Consider the following 22,513-nt stretch of genomic DNA (forward strand, 5'->3'; position numbering starts at 1 on the left):
TAAGAGCTTGGAAATAGTAGCTATTTGAGATATATTTAGAGGGATGGAAGTAAGGGGGAAGAGGTTTTCCCTTGATGAAGACGTAGTGCTATATAAGCCATCTAGGCGCATATTTTGAATATTGTTTTCCTCAGATTTTCAGTGAAATTGTTTTGCACGCAGTTGCTGTCTTTAGGATCTCTGCTAGTAGTAGACTCGAGCACACAGTGATGTGCTTTTTTACAGATCTCTGCTAATGTATGTGTGTTCCCTGGTTTGACAGAAAGTGGTGACTGCATTTCCTGACATCAGAACATCTGTGATTATTGCTGATAGAAGTTGTTAATTGAATATTTGCACTTCTGTAGGCATCAGTTGCCCAGCTGTTATATGTCAGGCTGGATTTGCATTGTTATAGTCATGTCACAGTTGGGTTTTTTTTCATGTTTCTATTTGATAATTTTGACAGGTCACACTGAAGGAACTGGGCTGTATAATACATGTGTATGAAACAGCTTCCACGTTACTTCTGTCACAGAAAATAGAATAACAATGTCCAATATTACTATATCCCATGGTCATGTGGACTCCTAGGATATTTCACCAGGTGTTTTGGTAACTGCAGAAGCAATGACTGTGGCACTCCAGAAGTGCACAAGATCGGCCTGTGCTCTGCTTGTGTCCGCTCAGAAAATGCATCGTCATCTTTGTGTCAGTGTACCTCACCCATGCTTCAGCTTTAGCTGCGCTAGCCCAGGGTGTGCTTTACCTTGGGCTCAAGGATACTGTGTTTCTAGCAGTGACAAAGGTCAATTCCTAGCTATTGTTGGAGAGAGAGAGAGGGTGTCCAAAACAGCAAATAACCTTGTACAGTTGACTTGAAAGGCCTACTTCATTCACAGTGTTCTCTCTTCTTGGCTTCTAGAAGAGAGCTTGTAGGTGGTATATGGAGCTGTTACCATGTAACACGTCTCTGTAAAGTTTTCTTCCTTCCTTCTCCTATTCTTTGGGAATATGGTTACTACTCCCTGGGGGTTCACACAACCATTAAATCCTGTGGTGTGTTTGCAGGGGAGTGCTATTACCCCATCTTGCAGGTAAGGAGTTGTGGCAAGGAGCAAGATCAAAAGGATTCACTGAGTCTCTTAATTGTCCCTTTTTGATGCCTGCAATTGGGATTTTCTTCTCTTTATGCTCTCAGATATGCTCTTATGTATTAGTGAAGCCTGGAAAGCCCACTACTCTTGCAAACCAGACCTCTTAACACTTACTTGTTCAAGAATGCCAAGTCATGCCCCCTTATGAAAGGTGGCTCGTGGTTGTTTGCATCACTCAGAAGCCCTTTATAGACTCAAGCCTGGGATCCAGCTCTGCAGACAGCATGGCTTCACTTTAAGGCTTTGTCAGTCTTGGAAGAGACCCACCTTGCTGATATCCTTTCCAAATTTTAACAAACTGGACATGGTCTTAGTGTACAGCAGCCTCCTGTGGGTCGTAACAAGTCTAATCTTAGAGTAAATCCAAGATGTGTTGGAATGAGACTGGATTTCATGTTTGAGCTGTCTAACCCAGTGCAATGTTCTCATGTTCTGCCTGCTGATTTCTGGGAGTGGAGAGCCATTTTCTAAAGCAAACTGAAATGAATTTTATTGTGCTGCCTGTGCAGAGTGGGACACTTCAGTTTGCTTCAGAAAATTGTGTTCTGCACAAAAATGTGCTGTTGGAGTTAAGATACAGTACTGGTAGCAGTAATGGAGGGAAGAGACAAGTCAGGGGATGCAGCTCCACGCAGTTTTGGTTACAGCTTCTTTGCGCTTTGCTTCTTGGTGAGCATTTTTGGCTTTGCTTCTACAGCCTGTCGTCACCCAGCCTTCTTCCCTCTCTGAGCTATGTCATGGTGCCCTCCTGGCTCCCAGCGTCTGTGAGTCTTCTGGTGTCCCATGAGTTTGTGCTGTAGTTTTGATCCAGGTAAATGTGGAAGCCTAGGTAGAATACCCAGAACTCTTTCTAATCTTTCGTAACCAATGACAGAACTGTGATGGAAGTCTCTTTGGAGATACTTATAAGATAATTCGTATTTTTCTTTCTGGTGTAGTGAGTGATTGTCTTAACAGCTACAATACAGAGGTGTGGTTTGTTTTTTTTTTTTTTTTTTTTCACTGCCATCACTTTTTTCAGAAGTCTTGACTTTCTTTTTTGAATCCCCTTTTAAAAAACTTTTATGGAGGTCTTCAGTTAACCTTTTACAGCAAACTTATTTTAAAGCACAGGCATTAATAAGGTTAGGACTTAAGTCTAGTGAAATAACTCATGCAAATTTTATTTGACAGAACTTGCCTTGCTTTTATGAGATTTCCTCAGAAACTGGAACTGTGAAATGTTGTTCTGACAGAAATATTTTCTACTCCTTGTCTGCAAAAAATCAAGTTACTTTCATGCAAGCATGCCTTTTGCAAAATCTGCAGCATTAGGTGAGGATACCACAGAGACCTTTCAGTCTGTCAGTGTTGGATTGCAAAGTCTTGAGTCTTGTTGACATCTCTGCAATTTGTCTGGCCTTAATATTTAATAAGCCTGATACTCTGCAGTCTCCGGAGTGAGAGCAGTTCTTTTAAAAACCACCTTGTGCCTTTGATGGAGTTCTCGCCAGGCTCTTTAAATTCTGAGGTGTGCTTGCAACGTTGTGTCTGGTGGGCAAAGCAATAATCGTCAATTTCATGGCTCCATACTCTTGTTGTATTAAACTTTTAAGCAGTTTACAGAAAGAATACTTTATATAGCACGGCAGGACCTTAGTTTTGTTCCTGATCAGTGGGAACTACTGCAAGTCTCAGGTTGCCTTTTCAGGAGGGTGAGTATTAAGAGGTAAGTGACTTGGCAGAGGCCACTTGTCCAGGCAGCGCTACAGCCTGTGTCTTCTGGCTGTCCGCTTGATGCCGGGTGGCTCACTGGGGCCTGGACCTTTCCAGAGGGAGCTGATCATTGAATGCACGGGAGGTGCGTGAGAGGTGCAACCCACATCTGTCAGTGAAATGGGACCAGTCGAAGCTACAGATAAAGGTCTGCCGATGTGCTAGAAAAGAGCAGCTGGGGCAAACCTTTTTTTGCCTCCTTCCACAAGCCATGGAGAATCTCAGGGAAATACGGTCTGAGTAAACTGGTTTAGGCAGCATCTGTGAACATAAGGGCTCTTTCATTTCCAAACTTCTGATTTGAGCTCTGGTTTTGTCTTTGGATACACAGGAGTCAATTTTCAGGATTGCTAACTTGCATTTGCAGGTTCCCACCAGCTGGACTTGTTTATGGTAGTGGAAAGTGTTCACCCTCTGCACCTTGTATCCCAAATTTGCTAGCTCAAGTTGGAGACTGGTGTTGAAACAGCTGCCTTTTCTGGTTTTCAGGCAGCCGAAGCAAAGAATCTGACTGACTTCTTTCTGCAAACCCTTAGCCAGTAGAAAGACACACACACAAATTATTAAAAGTATTTGTCATTACATTGGCATATTTCACGAAGGAAACCCATGCTAAACATGATAACACTTTGAATTATTTTTGTGTAAGAAGCTGCGTAGCTGAAATTGAAAAGCACTGGTCTAAGTTATGTGGTTTGGGAATTTTCTAGAACTCTTCCAAAAAAAACTTTTCAGTTTTTAAGCCCATTGAAGTGGCTTTTTTAGGTCTCAAAAGTGGTTTTAGCAAGCTGACATCTAAAGTGGGGAAAAAAGTAATTTCCCCCTGCCCCCCCACCCCAAGGCTTGAGTCAAATTTTGATAATTTCTTTTTCTCTTTAGCTATGTATGCAAGTTGCAAATGCTTTCTAAGAACATCCCATTTTTCTCCTAATATAGCTTTAGATTTTGAACTTGAGCTTGAACTTTAGATTTGTTTGTCAGACTTAAATTGGTGCTTATACTTCAACACTGTAATTTGTTTTGGTTGCAGTTAACTACTGTTTTTTTCCCCCACCCATCTTGATGAACAACCTGAAAGATAAATGTGTGGGAGCTCTTGCGAAATGCTAATGGCTTTTAAAAGGCAAATTGTTAAATCAGAGCTCTCTTCAAGTGCACCAGGGACTTTCAGTGTCCACAAAAAATGAACTTCATTTATAGTGAACTTCTGTGACTTTTTTAATGTGAATTGCACAAAGGAGATCCAGTGTCTGCCTATGGGGTGTAAAAATGAACTCAACTCTAATACTTTGAGACATATTAAAATGTAGCTTCTGGGATGTAGGAAGTATCGTGTTGGGCTGAAAATGCTCCATTGGGCTGGAAGCCTCAAGCAGTGGGATAAAAGAATTTATTTATCTTCTGACTTGGAGGTTGGAGCAGTAATGGGAGGAACAGGCAAGCCTAGAGTCTGCCTGGTTTCTCTTCTTTGCTTGTAAGCTTGGCTGTGTGGAAGGGGGTCAGATGACAGCTGTGTTTCATGCTGGCTCTGGGCACGAGCCATTCACTTACCCCAGTGGCTTCCCTAAACGTCAAGTGGTGGTATGAAAACTAAGCTCGATGGAGGCAAAATAGAAGCTTGCAATGAGTTGCCCTAGGTAATTTACCTCCACTGTAGTAAATCTGCAGTCTTTATGTATTAGGTGCTGATCCAGCTTGTGTGCTGTGAGAGTATTAATAAGCACACATACACTGCCATTTAACCTGCAAATTCATATGGTAACAAATCTTGGAGTAAGTACTTAAAGTTTCAAGAGGTGTTTTTCCAAGTGTCTAGATAATCATTCATCTCTTAACCACATTATCCGAAAGCAATAGTACTAGCGTGTATTTTTTAAAAATAAAAAGCTTGTTGTAAAGACTACCATGTTCTCCAAGGGTAGCTCTCTCTTGATGAGCGATGTTGACAGATGTAGACTGTCTCAGCACTTAAGTGCAGGGTGGTGTAACCTGTTATCTACACAAACCAATGTTTGGGGTTTTTTGTGTTAGTTTAAACTATTTATCTGATACCAGAGCCCTAACAGCCACATTGCCATTAAATGAGGTACTTTTTTGTGGTTTGGGATGACAGTTGTAAGCTAGACAAAATGCATTGTATCGTATTGCATGTTGTTGTCACAGGCACTTGTATCATTCTGTCAAGCATTTTCGTAGTGTAAGAAAAGAGTGTCTTTGGAGAAGTGAAAGTGAAGTGAAGCCAAAATTAGCTGATGCTGTATTTCACTTGAAGATTCTAAATGGAAAAGTAAAAAGAAAAGGCTGCGAAGGTTACATCTGAGCAGTAACGGGGCTAATTACTTTACCGTTTTTGCACACATGAGTTTAAGGATGTTCATGGTGAGCAGCAGTGCTTGGTTTCATGGCCTGCTTACTCTCTGTACTACCTCGCGTGTGTGGGTGTGAGTCCATCCCCTGTCCTCTAGTTCTATGGGAAGTGGGAGTTCTTCATGCCTCTGATGGCAAATGTGTACATTCCCAGGTTTTTATACATACTTTGTGCAGTTAATTCTTTTAAAAGCATGTTGACTTAAACAATTTTCTAATTGAACTAGTTAGACACAGTTAACCTCTTGTATTGATAAAAATCATGTCATGAAAAACAACTTAAGGAAGTTTGGAGGATATTTTGGTGTTGCTGATCTGAAGCAGCCCTGAAAGTGCAGTGGCGTGAAGCGAGTGAAATAGAAAGATCCTTCTTTTGGCTTGGTATCTTCCTGAAAGGGTATCCATCTGCTTTGGGGTGCAAGAATTGCTTTATAGTGATTATTTTGCATATGTCCAAACCCAAGATTTTACTGTGGGGCTGAGAGTGGTGGTGTTGAAACAGCTTGTGTGAGAAAACCTGCTGGTTCAATCTGAGAATCTCCGATGTTTGTTCTTGAGGTTGTATTTGAGAGAACATGCAGGGGAGAGGAAAGAATGCAGTTAGTACTAAGACAACTGCTTAAATCTTACACTATATATGAAAGTGGAAAAGGTAGTCTTGGGCAAGTAATAGTTAATTTCTTTGATCCTCTGTTCACCTGTTCATAAGGTCCTAGAAGAGTATTTTCTGGCTTTTTTTGTTTCCTTGCATGTGAAGTGGGATGGATGTCAGAGTAGCTGGGTCAGCGGGTTAAAAAGCTGTAGAGTGGGCTTGAGAATTGTGGTGTGTTAGTGGGAAGGCCACGGGCACCGAAGTGCCTGTGTTCAGAGCAGTCACCCGGAAAGACGAAACGGAGGGAACACATGGCTTCTCAGCTCTGCTTTGGGAGACCTCTGTAAGCGGCAGGCTGGTCCTACGAGATGGGATGGCTCTTCCGTTGAGACTGTGTGTGTTTGGATGCTGCAATAACAAGACCTCTATGGTCAGACATGATCATCCCAAAAAGCCAGAGCTGTCATCTTGCTGCTATTTCTGTCTTTTGGGTTGGTGCATTTCCCTGTAAGCCACAAACTGTCTTGTTTACAAGTGCTGGTTGGTCTTCTGGCCACAGCTACAGAGCATGGGGCTTGCCTCAGCAAAAAAGATTTCCGTGAAAATTTGGTCAACTCAAAACCTTTGTCTGTTCTACAGGTAGGAGGCTGTGTTGTTAGTAAATGGATGGGGCTTGGGGCAGCAAGACCTTTGGGAAGCGAGAAGTTGCGGTTTAACCCCAGCTGGCAACTAAGCACCACCCAGCCGCTCGCTCACTCCCCCCCACCTCCCCGTGGGACGGGGGAGAGAATCGGAAGAGTAAAAATGAGAACTCATGGGTTGAGGTAAAGACAGTTTAATAGGTAAAGCAAAAGCCACGCACGCAAGCAAAGCGAAGCAAGGAATTCATTCGCTACTTCCCATCGGCAGGCAGGTGTTCAGCCGTCTCCAGGAAAACAGGGCTCCATCGTACGTAATGGTCACTTGGGAAGACAAACGCCATCACTCCGAACGTCCCCCCCTTCCTCCTCCTTCCCCCAGCTTTACATGCTGAGCATGATGTTATACAGTGTGGGATATCCCTTTGGTCATTGGGGGTCAGCTGTCCCAGCTGTGTCCCCTCCCAGCTTCTTGTGCACCCCCAGCCTCCTCGCTGGTGGGGTGGGGTGAGGAGCAGAAAAGGCCTTGACCCTGTGTAAGCACTGCTCAGCAGTAAATGAAACATCCCTCTGTTATCAACACTGTTTCCAGCACAAATCCAAAACACAGCCCCATACTAGCTACTATGAAGAAAATTAACTCTAGCCCAGCTGAAACCAGCACAGAAGTACTGCGAAGTTCTTGAGACAACTGAAAACCTTTCTGATGCAGATTTTGGTTCATTCCCCTTGCTCAAACTTCTTCCTGTTCTTTTCTTCCTAAGACTTTGCTTGGCCCCCTGTCCTAATCAGAAGCTCCTGGAAATGGTTTTCAGGATGAAGGCCTCCACACACATCCATCACTTTAAATATCCTTCAAATGAGCAAAGGCCTGAGGCTGGGATGCAGAACTCCTCACAGCAAGAAAACAGGCTTATCTATACTTACCAGCTCTCCTTGTAGCTATTGTGGGATCTTTGAACCCAAAGCTGTGCTGAGATGGCTGTATTTCCTGCCCCTTCCCCCTTCATCCTCTCCTTATGTCAAACCTTCAAAATTAAATGACAGCGTCAGCAAAGAGATTGCTGCTGCTTCATGAGTTTCAATGGGGCTGCAGATTGAAGCTGACTCCTTGCAATGACAGATTAATAACTCCTTCTGCTGAAGCTTTACAGCACGTTTTAGGTGTGTGTGGGGTATAATTATTGTCTGGGCTTTTTTCTTTTAAGCTGGGAAGCTTCTTTTCTTGCTAGTGTCTGAGCCAGGTGATATTACTGTAAAGCTTTTTGTAATAAGAGGCTTGACGTTATCCTTTTTCGGACTTCGAGGAGCTTGTGGCCTCCTGTTTGAGATATGCTGAGTGTTTCTAGCATGCATATGCACATGGGGAGAAAAGCAGTAACAAAACACAACGATTAAATAGGAAGCCTTCTGTTACCTACTATAGAGCTGTTGCTGTTCTTGCTGTTTGTTCTTCTCGGGTGCCTGCCGGTGTGGGCACCAACGTGCCTGGGGTAAAAAAGAAATCTCAGTGTTTGGGGTTTTTCCTCATCTGGCTTAGAAGTTGTGTTGGAAAAAAATGCTTCAGCTCTGCTCCTGCCGCAGGGGACTGGGACCAGTTGCAGTTGGCTCCCTGTTAGGGAGTCACTTCTGTACGGGGCAAGGAAAGGGAATTGCAGGGTGGCAGAGGTTAGTGTCTTTGTGGTCGCCCATTGCAGCTCAGGCCTCCAGGGGAACGTGTGCTGCATTAGTATGTGTGTGGCTTTCACTGCTTTGGGGTTTGTAGCTAAGGAGGAATGCTTATGCTTCTGAAAGTACAAAGAATCTTTTTTAAATGTTATAAAATATTTAACAGCAAATGCTTTGTTAAATCTGTGCTGCCTGAAACAATGGTGATGTGGTAAATGAACTTGAAAACATGTGAACAAGGAGAGTTGAGATTAGTTGCAGACTCTGACCTTCTTTGTAATCTCTGACAAATACCAGTGCCTTTTTATAACTGTGGTATCTTATTTCTAAGTTGAGAGTGTCTCTTTAAATTGTCTTCTGTGGCTTGTCTGAGCTCTTCCACTGAGTCACAGCTAAAGCTGGGAATTGGGTCAGGAGCCTTGACTCACAGTCCTGTGCTTGGACCAGAGGCCACATGTTCTTACCGCAGGACAGCTGTCTCTTCCAGGGCTGAGCCTTCAGTTTAGGCTGTTCAATATATGATGTGGGGTTGTGGCTTGTTGTGGTGGTGTTCTTATTTTTGTTGTTGTAGTTTTTAACTCTCTCTTTTCTGGATTTTATAGATTCTAGGGGAGAATACAGGGAGCAATTTTTCTTACTGGTTATCATTTTGCCACATTTTTATGATCACGTTTCTGTGTTTGCCATCTTATTTTGAAGAAACTAATTTTTATGGAGTTATAACTCTTCTGTGCAAATGTGAAGCTGTCTGTGAAACTTAATAATGCTTCAGAAATTAAGTACTGAAATTCCAAAGCAGTCTTCTGTTTAAATCTCTCAATAGTTGTATTTTTAAATTACTTTCTTCTACCTTAAACCTGTTCTTTAACCTCATCAGTAAGAACGTGCATTACAGAATAAAGCATATCTGCCTGCTTCTGTAGTTCATAAATTTTTTTTTTGATCATTTCACTATACATACAAGTATGTAGATCACACTAACAGGATACGACCTGCAAAAGAATTAGTGTCCCTAGGAAAAACCAAAGCAACAGTTAGTCAGAAGGCATTTTTGACCATCACAGACACTCTTGTGGGTTTTTTGGAACCTATTAGTAATCTGTTTGTTTAAATTCAAAACTATGTTTAGTTTGGCTTATTTAAAAAGTGAATAAAATGCTTATTACAAAGATGCCCTTGATAGCATACTGTTGTTACGTGTACCTACAAGTAAGAATTACCATCTCGTTCACTGTCTTTTAACTTCCTTATCCAAAACAGCCCTAAGGCAATGAGAAAGCATGACCTTGAATCTGTTCAGCATTTCAGGTTTCGGATATCCCCAAAATTTCCCTCGGACTTCAAGAATTGGCATCGCCTGCCTCTGTTCCCTGTCAAAAAAAAAAAAAAAACCACCACTTTTTTTTTTTTAACTGAAGTGCGGTGAGGACTTGTCTTGTGTTTATGCTGCTGAACATAAACTGCCAAAGACAAGGATTAATTTCAAAACAGTCTTCCCGTTTTTTCAAGTCTTGCATCTTCTGCAGCGCTGTGACAAGCTGATGACTGGCCGTTAAGGAAGTAGCTGATAGATCAGCCCGTCTGAGTGCAGGACCCCCGCGGAGGTCTGGGCTCTGCTCTCACGTAACCCTCCGTCAAGGGGCTGCGTAGCAGCGTTCCTCTGCACTCCTCTACGCGATGGCACAGTGCATGGCAAGCAAATGGTGTAGAGGGTGGGTTGCTAGCCCTTCTGGAGGTGGTACGTAACGCTTGATGTGATTTGATTTCTTTCACATGCAACATTGCCAGCTCAGTTCTGGATGAGAAACAATGCTTGAATTACTTTGTAAGAAATGTTGAAACTTCCTCATAAATCACTGTCAAATTTGAAGGTGTGGACTGTGAGGTTCAAAAACAGGTTGACTCTGTATTAGGAGAAACACTCTCTCTGTTGGTGTTTCAGGCTATTTAAAGTAGAACTTTCCAACTGTGATATCTTGATGCACACAAGCATCCTATAGTAAAACAAGCCGTGTGATAAATATTGTTAGTCTTTTGCCTTGAAAATACTTACAGGGTTTTCTTTTATCCTTCTCACCAAGTTTTTCTTCATCTTTGTGTCTTTGTCTTCAAGCTGGTAAAAAGTTTAGTTTGGGGGTATGGAAGAAAAAATATCTAGACTTTCAAATGTAAAAAATCCTTTTTGTGTATTCTTTATGTGCTTTTTCAAAAGCAAACGGGTATTTTACTCACCACCACCTTGCACCACGACAAAGCTGGTGTCCAAGTACCCAAGATACATTATTCTGCCTCTGTGAGGGCTGCGCTAAGGAGAGACAGGCTGTGTGCCGAGATGAGACTGAGTCTTGCTGCTGACAGCCCTGCCCAGCTTGACAAACCAGTCAATGGTTTGCTGTAGTATTGCTATCAAAATTTACTACTTTTACATTTAAAAAAAGACTACTAGCAAGTTCATTCTCTGCTCTATCACAGAATCTACTTTTCTGTATTTATGTGGCATTAACAGTAGTTAAACATCTCTTGGTCACTGTCTCTGCCTGCTTTCCACAGGGTGAGTTGTGGCCCAGGGCAGGGGGCAAGCCAGGGTGGATTGGGGAAGTAAAAGCATCCCCCTCCTGGTCTGCTGGGTCACTTTTATGATCAGACTCTTATATTGCTATTTCTTCTCTGACTTAGTTTTAGTCAGCACTGCAGTCTGTCATAAAAAAACAAACAAACAAACAAAAACAAAAAAAACCCAAAAAACCCCCCAAACAACCCAACCAACCAAAAAAATCCCAAACCAAACCCAACTAAAAAACAACAAAACCCCCCAACCCAACTCCAAAGCAACAGAAATCCCCAAGACTGATCCAAGAAGCAACAAAGTTGTTTTTAAAGAAACCTTTGCAGCATAAAGTACCTGTCTGAGGGGTCCAAATGGTTGTGGGAAAGAGTAGGAATTGCAGAATAGTCTTGGCTGAAAAAGACCTCTGGGTGTAGTCCTGTCCAGCCCTCTGCTCACAGCAGGCCCCCACAGCTTGGGTCACTGGGGGCCATATTCATGTGAGTTTTGGCTGTGTGCAAGGATGGAGATTGTACAGCCTTTCTGGACAGCCTGTTCTGGTGCTTAGTCACTTCATTGTTTAAAAAAAACCAAACCTTTACCTAATTTTTTTCCCCTGCATTACAAGATGTTTGTTGACTTTAGTCTTAATCACCGTGCACTTTTCAGAAGAGTCTGTCCCTCTCTTTTCTGTCTTCCCAGTAGATAGCTGCAAACAGCCGTAAGATCTCCACTGAGTCTCCTTCAGCCTGAAACGTGGTTAATGCAAACTGCGCTGCATTAGGGAAGGACCCTCAGTATTCGGAGCCTGGCTCTTTCCCAGGAGCATATGAAAGAAGCAGTACCTAAACAGGTTTGACTTCACCGATTGATCCAGCCCACTGATTCACAGTTTGAATTCACTGATTGAACTGTGTGTCGTGGCGTGTGAATACCTCCAGTTCCTGCAGACTGCTGCCTGCTGAAGCTCCCTGAAACCTCAGGGCTGGTTCTTCAGCAGGGAACTGGGCTGGAAACCACGCAGAGCTCGGCCCTGACCAGGGACAGGCGCTTGTGGTTGTGTGTGCCTATCTGCATTCATCTTCTCGCTTCAGTGGGTTCTGTGCTCAAACAAAACCAAAAGTAAATATGCCATTTTAAATGGCGTATTGTGTAGATTGGTGTTGGCTATGTCTGAAGTCTAATGTTTTTTTTATTATCAGTAGTGATTTGTTTTAAAAGGGAAAAAATATTCCCAGCTTTTTAATGCTTCATTTCCAGTAAGATGTTCTTTGTGTACCAGCTCCGTGATCAGCATTGTACACACGACACTGGCATAAATGCTTTCTCTGTTAAAAGTGAGAATGCAGGTCATGCATACACGGCATTAAGTATTAATTTTTGAGATTATCCTTCCTGAGGGTCTTTGAGCAATGATGTAAACTTGCCCTTGCAACAGTTACTGCAAACCCAAACTTTGAAAGTAAGGCTCTTCTCAAATTTTGAAGTATTTGTAGCCCATTTCTAGCTTTTTTTCCCCTCTTGTGACAGTCTTGCAGTAAAATACAGTGCTGGATTAGTGGCCCTAGAGGTTTCTTTTTTGAAAAGGTAAAATGTCCTTAAGCAGTCAGATAAATATTTGCTCTGTTGATCCAGGTTCTTCATAAACCCTTTACCAGTGAGACCTTGTGGTGCAGAAGTAACATGGAGTTTGCGTACTGATTCTTCTTTATCTGACCCTAGGATCCAGCATCCATCCCTTCACTTGCTTCCAAATAAGCAACAGAGCTATACTGAATTTATGCTTGTGTTAACAGCCTAGAAGTAAGTCTAGAGTATCCCACTAGGTTTGTCCATTGAGCAATTCCAGGTCTTTCTGGTTTTGTTCTGCAGCTGCAACTCTGATGTTCTGGAAATGGTTGAAATCAAGTATCTAGACAGAGTTTATAGAGGATGCCTTGGCCTTCCGTGTAACACCTAATGGCCGGCAGCTTAGAAGGGCATCCTTTCTGAAGCCATAAATCAGGCTGTTCAATCTGCCTGAAAAGTGCTTGGGTTTTTATGATTTTTGGGACATTGGGGGCTGACTAAATATATAATCATAGAATCATTAAGGTTGGAAAAGACCCTTAAGATCATCGAGTCCAACTGTTAACCAAGCACTGCCAAGTCCATCTATACCATGTCCTCGAGCACCGCATCTATCCGTTCTTTAAATACCTCCAGGGATGGGGACTCAACCACTTCCCTGGGCAGCCTCTTCCAATGCTTGACCACCCTTTCGGTGAAGAAGTTTTTCCTAATATCCAACCTAAACCTCCCCTGGCGCAGCTTGAGGCCGTTTCCTCTCGTCCTATCACTCGTTACTAGGGAGAAGAGGCCGATCCCACCTCACTACAACCTCCTTTCAGGTAGTTGTAGGGAGCAATAAGGTCTCCCCTCAGCCTCCTCTTCTCCAGGCTAAATAACGCCAGCTCCCTCAGCCGCTCCTCATAAGACTTGTGCTCTACACCCTTCACCAGCTTCGTTGCCCTCCTCTGGGCACGCTCCAGCACCTTGATGTCCTTCTTGTAGTGAGGGGCCCAAAACTGAACACAGTATTGGAGGTGCGGCCTCACCAGTGCCGAGTACAGGGGCACTATCACCTCCCTGGTCCTGCTGGCCACACTATTCCTGATACAAGCCAGGATGCCATTGGCCCTCTTGGCCACCTGGGCACACTGCTGGCTCATGTTCAGGCGGCTGTCAACCAACACCCCCAGGTCCTTTTCAGCCAGGCAGCTCTCCAGCTACTCCTCCCCTAGCCAAGCTTTGTTATTGTTGCTTTATCAGGTGAGATGGGATGTAGAAATAATCTAACAAGTCCAGTAACTTTTTACTGTGTAAAAGACTTTGTGCATTGGAAAACTGAAAATACTTCCGTGCCGTTTCCCATACAGATGTTAAATTCTTTTTGGAAAAGCATTAATGACTTCAGGATTTCTGCAGTGCATGTCTCTGTCAAACATGTCCAGCTGATGCATTTCACTTTAATGTTCAAAACCTGTAATTTTGGACTATGATAAATATAACTGTATGCCTGTACCTTTGTAAGACTGGGGAACTTCCCCTCTCTTAACTCATCTTTTGAACTACCAAGTGCCTAGTATTTTTTGCTAATGAAGCTGCCCATGGTATTTGTGTGGCTTCCATGGCTCTTTCTATTTTCATACCTATTCCCTTTCACAACTGAGCCCCATGTAGCTTTAGCCAGCTGACTGTACTCTGCCTTGACCAGCTGCCGCTGCTTCTGCCAGTCTCCTGCTTAGATGCCGGCCACCCTGGTCCCAGCTGCATCCTGCTGTGAGGTGGCAGCCTGGCAGCAGGGATTGCATGTTCCTAAGCGGCATGGTGCTTGGTGCAAAGGTCGTCCGGTTTGGTGTTTTATCGGTAGAAGGTGTGTGAAAACAGGATATTTCCATGTAGCTGTGTTAGCTTCGCCATGGGACTCTGAGGGTTAAAGGATGTTTCACTTCAAACACTGGGTATCAATTATGGATATAATTGGCGTGTCTTCAAAACTTATTTTAAGATAGCTAGTGTATTTTATTATGGGAGGAAAATGTATGAGTGGATTATATCCAGTTGTATAATGCGATCACGTCCTGGTCTCCAGTGCATCTTGCTAATGCAGTAGCAATGGGGGTTTCCCATCTGCTTGTGCGATGAATTCACTGAAGGACAGTCTCTGAGCCTAAGAAGATATAACGTCTATTGGTGTCCCCCTCTCTATTCTCAGCTTAGTAGCAGTATAGATCTGGCTTTGTGCCACTGCTATGCATAAGCTCATCTGTACAGCTTTCAGTCTGGCGTCTAATTTACTACAGGATTTCTGGCTGGTGCTGGTTAGATCAGTTTTTAACAGTCTTCCTGATGTATTCTGTGAGCCCAGCTCTTCCTAGGTGTGAGGGGAGTGAGAGCAGCAGGCGGCTTTGGCTGCTTGCCTCGTAAAGATGTCTCTAGCCGTAACTGGTAGTGCAAGTGGCTTGGAGGTGACTGGCCCTAACCTGTCACTTTGTGCAGAGCTGCGTTTCTGTTGCATCCGTCATGTGTAGCTGTAAAATGCTCTGGGGTTGTTAGGAGCATGCTTGTATAAACATCTGTATTTAAACTGTCAGCATTTGAAATTTCACTAAGTAGATTTATTTTGCTGAGGGGGTTTCTTCCCCTGTGTTCTCTTTGAGTACGTATTTCTCTTTTCTAAATAAAATACAGATTAATCGTCCAGTTACTTTTTAATGATCTTCTTGCCGCTGTGCTCTCTTGATCATACAGAAAGAGGGCCGGAGGCGAGCCGCGCACTGGTGTCACAGCTACTACCTGCTGTACCTTCTCTTGCATTAAAACTATTTTTCCACTCTGAACTTGAAGGGAATGAGGTGTGTTCTTTTGGTTGGCTTTTTTGTGCTACAGTTTGGTTACTCTTTACACTATGCAATAAAGATAAATCTGTTGGGGGTTTTTTGTGATGTGTGGTAGGATTTTTTTTTTCTTTGTTATACCTCATTTATTCTCTAGTTCTTACCTGTTATCTTCATTTACCATCTGGGGAAACAGATCTATGGATGCAGAGTGAGGGTCACAGGGAGCAAAACCAGCATTGACTACTGACTTGTCAACAAAACGATCAAACATCCATCTTCATCTCGCAGTTGTCTGGAACAAGGATTAAATCGCAGATCATCCTAAGGTGACAGGGGAGCCTTTAGTAAGTAAGTGGGTATCAATTTGTTTACTTACCAGACCAAAACCACTTTGACTGCCTTTGTATGTTCTCTGTGCAGAACTGGAGTCTTGTTCTTTTCTTAGTACATTGTAAAAGGAACGGTGCTCAGTTAAAACCTTGTGCTTTGGCAGCCTCCTGGCATGGCCCTTCCATTAGGTTACAAATTATTTTCTGTCATTGTGTTTGATGCATCTATTATTGATAGGGTTTTCTGGTTGGATTTTATCTAGGCTGGCTGAGTAATTCTTATGTTCCTGAATCTCAGGTCTCTTATGGTTGTTCATTTTTTTACCTTACTTTATTTTTGTTTCTGTGAAATGTGGAAAATGCTTGCAAAAGTCACATAGCTGGCTTCTTTGTGCATGTCATCCGAATTTTAGTTGCAAAGTTTGCAGGGTACGCAGGAGATTGTGCAACAAACATTGGTTGCTTGCTTAGAATTGCCAGGCAAAAAAGCTGCATCCTTGCTGCAGCTGTAAAATATTGTGGCAAACATCACTGTTCCAGCTCAGGTGTGGCCACATGTTTTCGGCGGTCTTTATTTGCCGGCCATGGTGCATCTACTCAGTTCTGTCCTTAGGCAGGTGACATGTATTTCATGTGTCCTAGTGTTTAGCCTCTCGTGCAACTCGGGGTTTACGTGTTAGAGGTGTGAATGAGGGCGAGGAAGACAAAACACAAACCTGAGTATTTTGTTTGTCACTTCAGGCTGATACCAGATTGTATAAATTCATCTGTAGTTTTGGTGTGCTTCGGGCCTCTCTTCCTCTGCAGGAAACTGATAGTGATGATTCACTGCAAAATGTTTATGAAGCATGTACACTTGTAAGGCTCATCATTATACCTTGAATGTTATTTGAAACTAGAAACTTAAGTACAAGAGTAGCAAATCAGCCTCATGGATTTTTAACTCTCTTCCAGGACTCATAGTTGGTGTCATCTTGAGATATGGGACTCCCTCTACCAGTGGCCATGACAAGCCATTCAGCTGCTCGCAGGACAGGCCGTTTACAACCCTGCTGGTCAACGTCAGTGGGAAGTTCTTTGAGTATACGCTCAAAGGGGAAATAAGCCCTGGGAAGATCCACAATGTGGAGCAAAACGACATGTTGCGAAAGGTGAGGGTAGACCATTTCTGAGTGTTTCTCCTTTAGCTGTGCTTCCCTCCCTCCTCCCCACACCATCCCATTTGAATGTTGGGTAGTACCAAGTGTCTGTATTCCTGATAGTAACAGCACTTCAATGCTTAATTCAAAATCACCTTCTGTATTATATTGCTGCTGGCACAACTGTGCTCCGTTGCATGTATGTAGTGCTTTCCCAAAGCCCTTGGCTGCTGTTTGAAGACTTAATGTATGTTTCTAATGTCTAGAATTCACGAAGACCAGCTGAACAAAAAAAAGCCTGATGCTGCCTTGTATAATACAATATAAGGAACATGATCTTTTCTTAGTGAAAAATGATTGTTTCTCAGTGTTTTTGGTTTTTTTTTTTCCTAGGGTTTTTTAATCTGTTTATCGTCAGGAAATAGTTACTGCTTATGTCCCTATAATCCACCAAATGAGACAGTCTTGTATTGGAAGTGAAATTCATCTATTAATTGTTACTTAGATCTGCTATTTGGCTTCTTATTCTATTCAGTGTCAGGAATTAACCACCTTTTGTGTGTATCAAAGCTAGACTTTGAAGTATAGGATTGAGATTTTAGGCTTGTAACCTAAAAATCCTTCTTTCTGCTGACTATGAAGAGAGCTTAGGTGGCTGTTTATACGTACCTGTCTGCTATAGATATTTAAAGTTAGCTGAAATGAATCATATTCTGGGAGTGCACACTTGTGTTTGTCTTCTAACCTGTGCTTAGACAGGGGTGAAGAGAGCCTAGTTAGTCTCACATGTGTGCAGGTCTTCTGTTTGGATTTCAAATGTTGTTTTTTGTTCCTTACTCTAGTGTAGTCTTTCATGAATATCTGGAGCTTCCACTGAAATACGTGGAAGTGATGGATGATCCCAGTTCCTGAAAACCAGTCTTGTATCTGACTTGATTGGCTTACAACAGCTGTGCAGGGGCTAGACTTGAGGGGCGCAGAGGGAAAGCTTAAATAGCATCTTATCTGCAAATATATATTAATATAACTTATCGCAAAAAGAGATATCTTCTCCAATAATTTCTATTAGAATTTTTTAATTTAAAAAGGGGACTGTGTTTGGGACTACTGCAAGACTATCATTGGTGATGGATGTAATGTCTGTTTTTTCTAGATGCTGTTTACCATGAAGAGCTGCTGCTTTTTGCTGCTGTATATGTATAGAGCTGGCCAGTATTTTGGAGGGTCAACTTAGCCAGTTGTTTGCTATTTCAACAATCAAAAATGGCAGTTGTGAGAAAATAAAAGGGGAAAAAGACCTAACAATTTGTGTATGTCTGTTTCTAATTGAAGTTTCATGTTTTATTTTTTAGGTAACGTTTGACCCAGAAGTTTTTTTCAACATTCTGTTGCCTCCTATTATTTTTCATGCTGGTTATAGCCTGAAGAAAGTAAGTGTAATATTTTTCTGAGGAGTATAGCCTTTTTTCTTTCTTTAATGTGAGACTGCTGATTTGTTCATGAAATGGAGTACAGTCTGCATTTCAAGCATATTTTTTTTATGGCAGTTAGAAAAATCTCATGACCTCCATAGATGGTTAGGTCATATTGTTTTAAGAGAAAATACATGTGCTTTTTACTATAAACACATTAAACTCTATTTAATCTTGCTGATTTGTTTTCCTTTGAACATTGCCAGAGGTTAACATTAATTTCATTTAAATTAAAAGATGTCCTGCTATGAATTGTTTTGGTCCTTCTCAAATGTCCAAAATGCAGTAAACTATGCTGAGAAGTAGACCCAAACCTGAATCCCTGTGGGGATGTGCCAGCTGCTGAATGGCAGAAGGGCCCAGATTCTTCTCTCTCTTGAAGATACCATGAATTGGTGCTGTGTTTCAGTTTTGCAGCTACCTCTTACATCTCTTATGAAAACATCTGTGTGGAAAGCTTCCTGTCAATAAGCTCCATGTAGGATTTAATACACGATTCAGATTTGGTTTATTCAATTTATTGAAGTTGGACAGAATTTACATTGGAGTAATGGAAGCATTTCTTTGAAATGGAGGGGTGTTTCTGTGTATTAATGCAAGTGTAGTATAAAGTGCTGTATGTTTTTGAACAGGTGATATAACTAGTTTTAAATAAGCATGTAAACATCTTTCCTATGCAGAGACACTTTTTCAGGAATTTGGGGTCCATTTTGGCTTACGCGTTTTTAGGAACAGCAGTCTCTTGTTTTATTATTGGGTAAGTGAACTCTGTGGTATCATTCCTTTCTATACTAAAGTTTAAGTTGATTAAGTATATGTTGAGCGTTCCAGATTGCCTCAATTTTGTAATTTGTTTGTTTGAGGATTTTATTTGTGTATCCTCCAGACAAAACACAAATGTAACTTTTGCTGAGATTTATCCCGCCTTTAAACAATACTGTCCCTTGAAATGATATTGTCAAGTTTGAATCACTTGGCAAGTCCACAGTACTGAACAGCGGAGTTGAGTTTTTGATGTAATGGTCCACTCCAAAACAAAACCTTGTTAGACTCTTACTGGAATTGATTTAACTTGAATTGTGGATGCTACTTGTAACAGAATTTTAGCTATCAGACTTTTAGACATGTCCCTTTCAATGCCCACATGCATGCATGTGCTCTCTCTCTCTGCATATGTGTGTATATGTATAATTTTGTGTGTGTATGTACACACACATTTAGTTTAAGGTAGCTAGTCGTGTCGGTTTACTTGCATACAATCTCTTATGCTGCTAATATTACTGTGTCTGGTGTATGGATATTCTGAAACACAGATATCCTGAATTGCATAGGTGACCTTCCTTTGTCTCTCAAAGAATTCTGCTAGAGAAATATTTTGAAGGCTACTCTGAGCTCAGAGCTTTTGGCCTATGTACTGTGTTGGATGAAGCAATACTGAGGTGAATTTTGAGCAGGAAAATGTCCCCTTTGGTGGAAAAAGGAAGCAACCTGTAGATTCTGTGTACTAGTTGTGCAAACAGATTTCACGCTTTGCTTACTGGTTTTAAATTTTTATTTTCTGGATCGTGTATCACCTGACTCAGTCCATAGGGAAAAGAGGAAAATTAATTCTGAGAGCTTAGTGTTAAATGGGCCGTGTCCCACAGAGCTGTAGCATAACCAAGCCTGCCTGAAATATTGTTGCTTGTGCTTTTCCTTTGCCTGTCTGAAATGCACCAACTTGTTTGACTTGGACTGTTTTATCCTCTTTCTCTTCAGGAATCTCATGTATGGGGTTGTGAAACTAATGAAGTTGGTGGGTCAGCTCTCTGATAAATTCTATTATACAGACTGCCTCCTCTTTGGAGCGATAATATCTGCCACTGATCCAGGTAGCTTGCTGAACATTTTTTAATAACCTTCCAAAATAATCCTATTGCTAGGATTGTTGGATGCATAGCATGAAGATATTAACAGCACTTTATTTTCAGTTATGTTATGCTAGTTTCTCTGATCCTCTCCTCTGAAATGCGTACAAATTCTGAGTGTTGTGAAAGCTGTTCTTTGTCGGTTTGGTGCTGGACTGGTATGACACGATGGTATGTTTGGGGGAAAAATGTAACTTTCCTGTTCAAATACTTCAAATATTTTTTTTTCTCCCCAGTAGGTTTTTTGTTTAGTGTGCATCAAGTTTAAGCCTGCAAATAGATGAAATTATTACATTGTCTGGATAGCAAGACTTCCTTCTTTAGCTACGTTGCTTGGGACATTGGGTAATTTAAGAGCAATATTTGAGGCTTTTAGGTGTGGGGAATTTTTTTTTTCTCCTTCAAATGAACTTCATGTTTTACAAGTTTAAGCAGAAGAATGCTCTTCTGGCAAAGTAATTTGAGCTTTTGCCAAAATAATCTAGTAATCCTTCAAAGTCCAGCAGGCTCACGTAGGTGTCTCTGCTTGATGGGTCAGTCTGGAGAGCTGGTGTCAGCTGTCGGGGCCAGGGAAGGGAGTGAAGTATGAAGCTTGACATTTAAAACAGCTTATTTGAGGTGCTCGGTGGTGATTTGTGTGAAAATGGGAAGTAGCTCCTGCAATTGAGCTGAGCTCTGAACAGCTGGTGGTTACACACAATTTATGCAAAAAATCACCATGTGATTTTTTTGAAGCTCATATATGGGAACATCTTCAAGATCATGGTCTTCCATTTCAGACTGAAGTTTCATGAAAGGATGGTTATAAATATTTAGCAGTCTTGCCCTTTTCAAATTCTGTGCAAATGCACACTCCTGTGGCATAGTGTATGATTTGGGGAACACTTAGGATTATTAGCACTATTTTACAGTGGCTGAAATAATAAAGCTATGTCAACAATCCATACAGCCTTTAAAAGTAGTAAGAGCTGCACAATGTTTTGTTGATTATCTTATATGGAACATGTTCTACAAAAAAAATCATGGCTTTGGTAGAAGTGCTTTGTCTGCCCTATGTCCCTTGATCATGGGGCCTTTCCTATAAACACTGTGCAGATGGAAGGACAACAAAGCCGCCTCCTAAAACTGATGGTGGAATTGCTTACCTGGATAAACATGACTAGTCTGTTTCCCAGTTTAATTTTGATCCTGTACTTCAATTCCTGGGTTTTGTTGCTTTAGGCAAACTGGAAAGTCTGCTCCGTCAGCTCACGCAGTTGCTCCTGAAGTCAGACAGTGTGTTTTTCTCTTTTCTTTCTGTAGTTACCGTGCTAGCAATATTTAATGAGCTGCATGCTGATGTCGATCTCTATGCCCTTCTGTTTGGGGAGAGCGTGTTGAATGACGCTGTTGCCATTGTATTATCTTCGTAAGTAACCATCTAAATTTCTACTCTGAAATCACTTAATTGCTTTTGGTATTTGTCTAAAATAAATGCTTTTTCTGAGAAATGTTATTTTGAATTTAAATGAATTGTCTTGAACTGAATTAATAAACATTGCAAACATTTGCCAAGATCCCTCAGGCATACGTACACCAGAAAGGCAAATTTGCCTTCAGTAGGGGATTGTCTCTTCTGTTGCTCAGGTGTTGCTGTTAGGGAATAAAACTTTTCTGATGCTACTTCTAACTTCTCATTGTGTTAATCTCTTTCTAGATCTATAGTTGCCTACCAGCCAACAGGTGAAAATACCCATGCTTTTGATGCAGCAGCGTTTTTCAAGTGTGTTGGTGTTTTCCTGGGAATATTCAGTGGTTCTTTCATGATGGGAGCAGTGACAGGGGTTGTGACAGCTCTGATATCCTTTTTCACATTTAGCTCTTCCAGACTAGATGCTACATTTGGGTACTAACAGAGCTCACCTGTTTCCAACTATAGCAATGTTGACACTAGCTTGTTTTAATCCGAGTGTGAAGATGTGCTCAGTATTCATGTAACCTTTGTCTATAGAAAGGTGTATAAGTACCCACAGAAATCACCTCTTTCCAATATAACTGTGGCCACACTAGGAATTTTACTGATGTTCATGCATGCTCCAAGCCAAGGGGAGGCCCTAAATGGGCATGTCCTAATATTCAGGGTTTTTTTAGGAAATAAAAAAATGTTTTTTTTATTATTAAGCTTGAAAGACATCTCATATGATAACTGGTGTTTGATTCTGTTGTCAGAATAATCATTAATAGCTATTTCTGACCCCACAGGGTTCTTTCTGAGAGTTCTGCATTTAACCTTTCTGCTGGAAATCTGATGTCATCTGTCTTGGATAAGACTGTATCTCTACCAGAGTTAACATCATAACATGATGTGCTTTGCATGACCTGTCCTGCTCGCTTGAAGCTTACTGCTACTGTTTGATTAGAACTCTGAGGCGCTCAGCAAGCGATCTGTGTGGGTTTTGTTTTAGGCTGAGGTAGTAGACCTTATTAAGCCTGAACTGCTCCAGAAATTGTCATGCTTCTTGAGGGGAAAAATTCAAATTCTCTGCTTTTAGACCAGCTAGTATATTTGTACACATCCTAGATTGCTTTGATCCACCTAGGTTT

At 41.7% G+C, this 22,513-nt stretch overlaps 1 protein-coding gene across 1 annotated transcript in view; it reads left to right on the plus strand.

Annotated features, from left to right (window-relative positions):
• Window positions 1-22,513, plus strand: part of SLC9A7 (solute carrier family 9 member A7) — a 77,853-nt gene that overhangs the window by 19,000 nt on the left and 36,340 nt on the right. The window contains exons 2-7 of the mRNA XM_087758180.1: window positions 16,367-16,563; window positions 17,904-17,981; window positions 18,704-18,780; window positions 19,782-19,894; window positions 21,233-21,338; window positions 21,627-21,768. Of these exons, the coding sequence (XP_087614306.1) occupies window positions 16,367-16,563; window positions 17,904-17,981; window positions 18,704-18,780; window positions 19,782-19,894; window positions 21,233-21,338; window positions 21,627-21,768 (713 nt within the window). The remainder of the gene's footprint in view (window positions 1-16,366; window positions 16,564-17,903; window positions 17,982-18,703; window positions 18,781-19,781; window positions 19,895-21,232; window positions 21,339-21,626; window positions 21,769-22,513) is intronic.

This window comes from Nipponia nippon, unplaced genomic scaffold (assembly GCF_047370975.1).
Source record: "Nipponia nippon isolate SJK-2023a ecotype South Korea unplaced genomic scaffold, ASM4737097v1 scaffold_2, whole genome shotgun sequence".
Lineage (NCBI taxonomy): Eukaryota > Metazoa > Chordata > Aves > Pelecaniformes > Threskiornithidae > Nipponia > Nipponia nippon.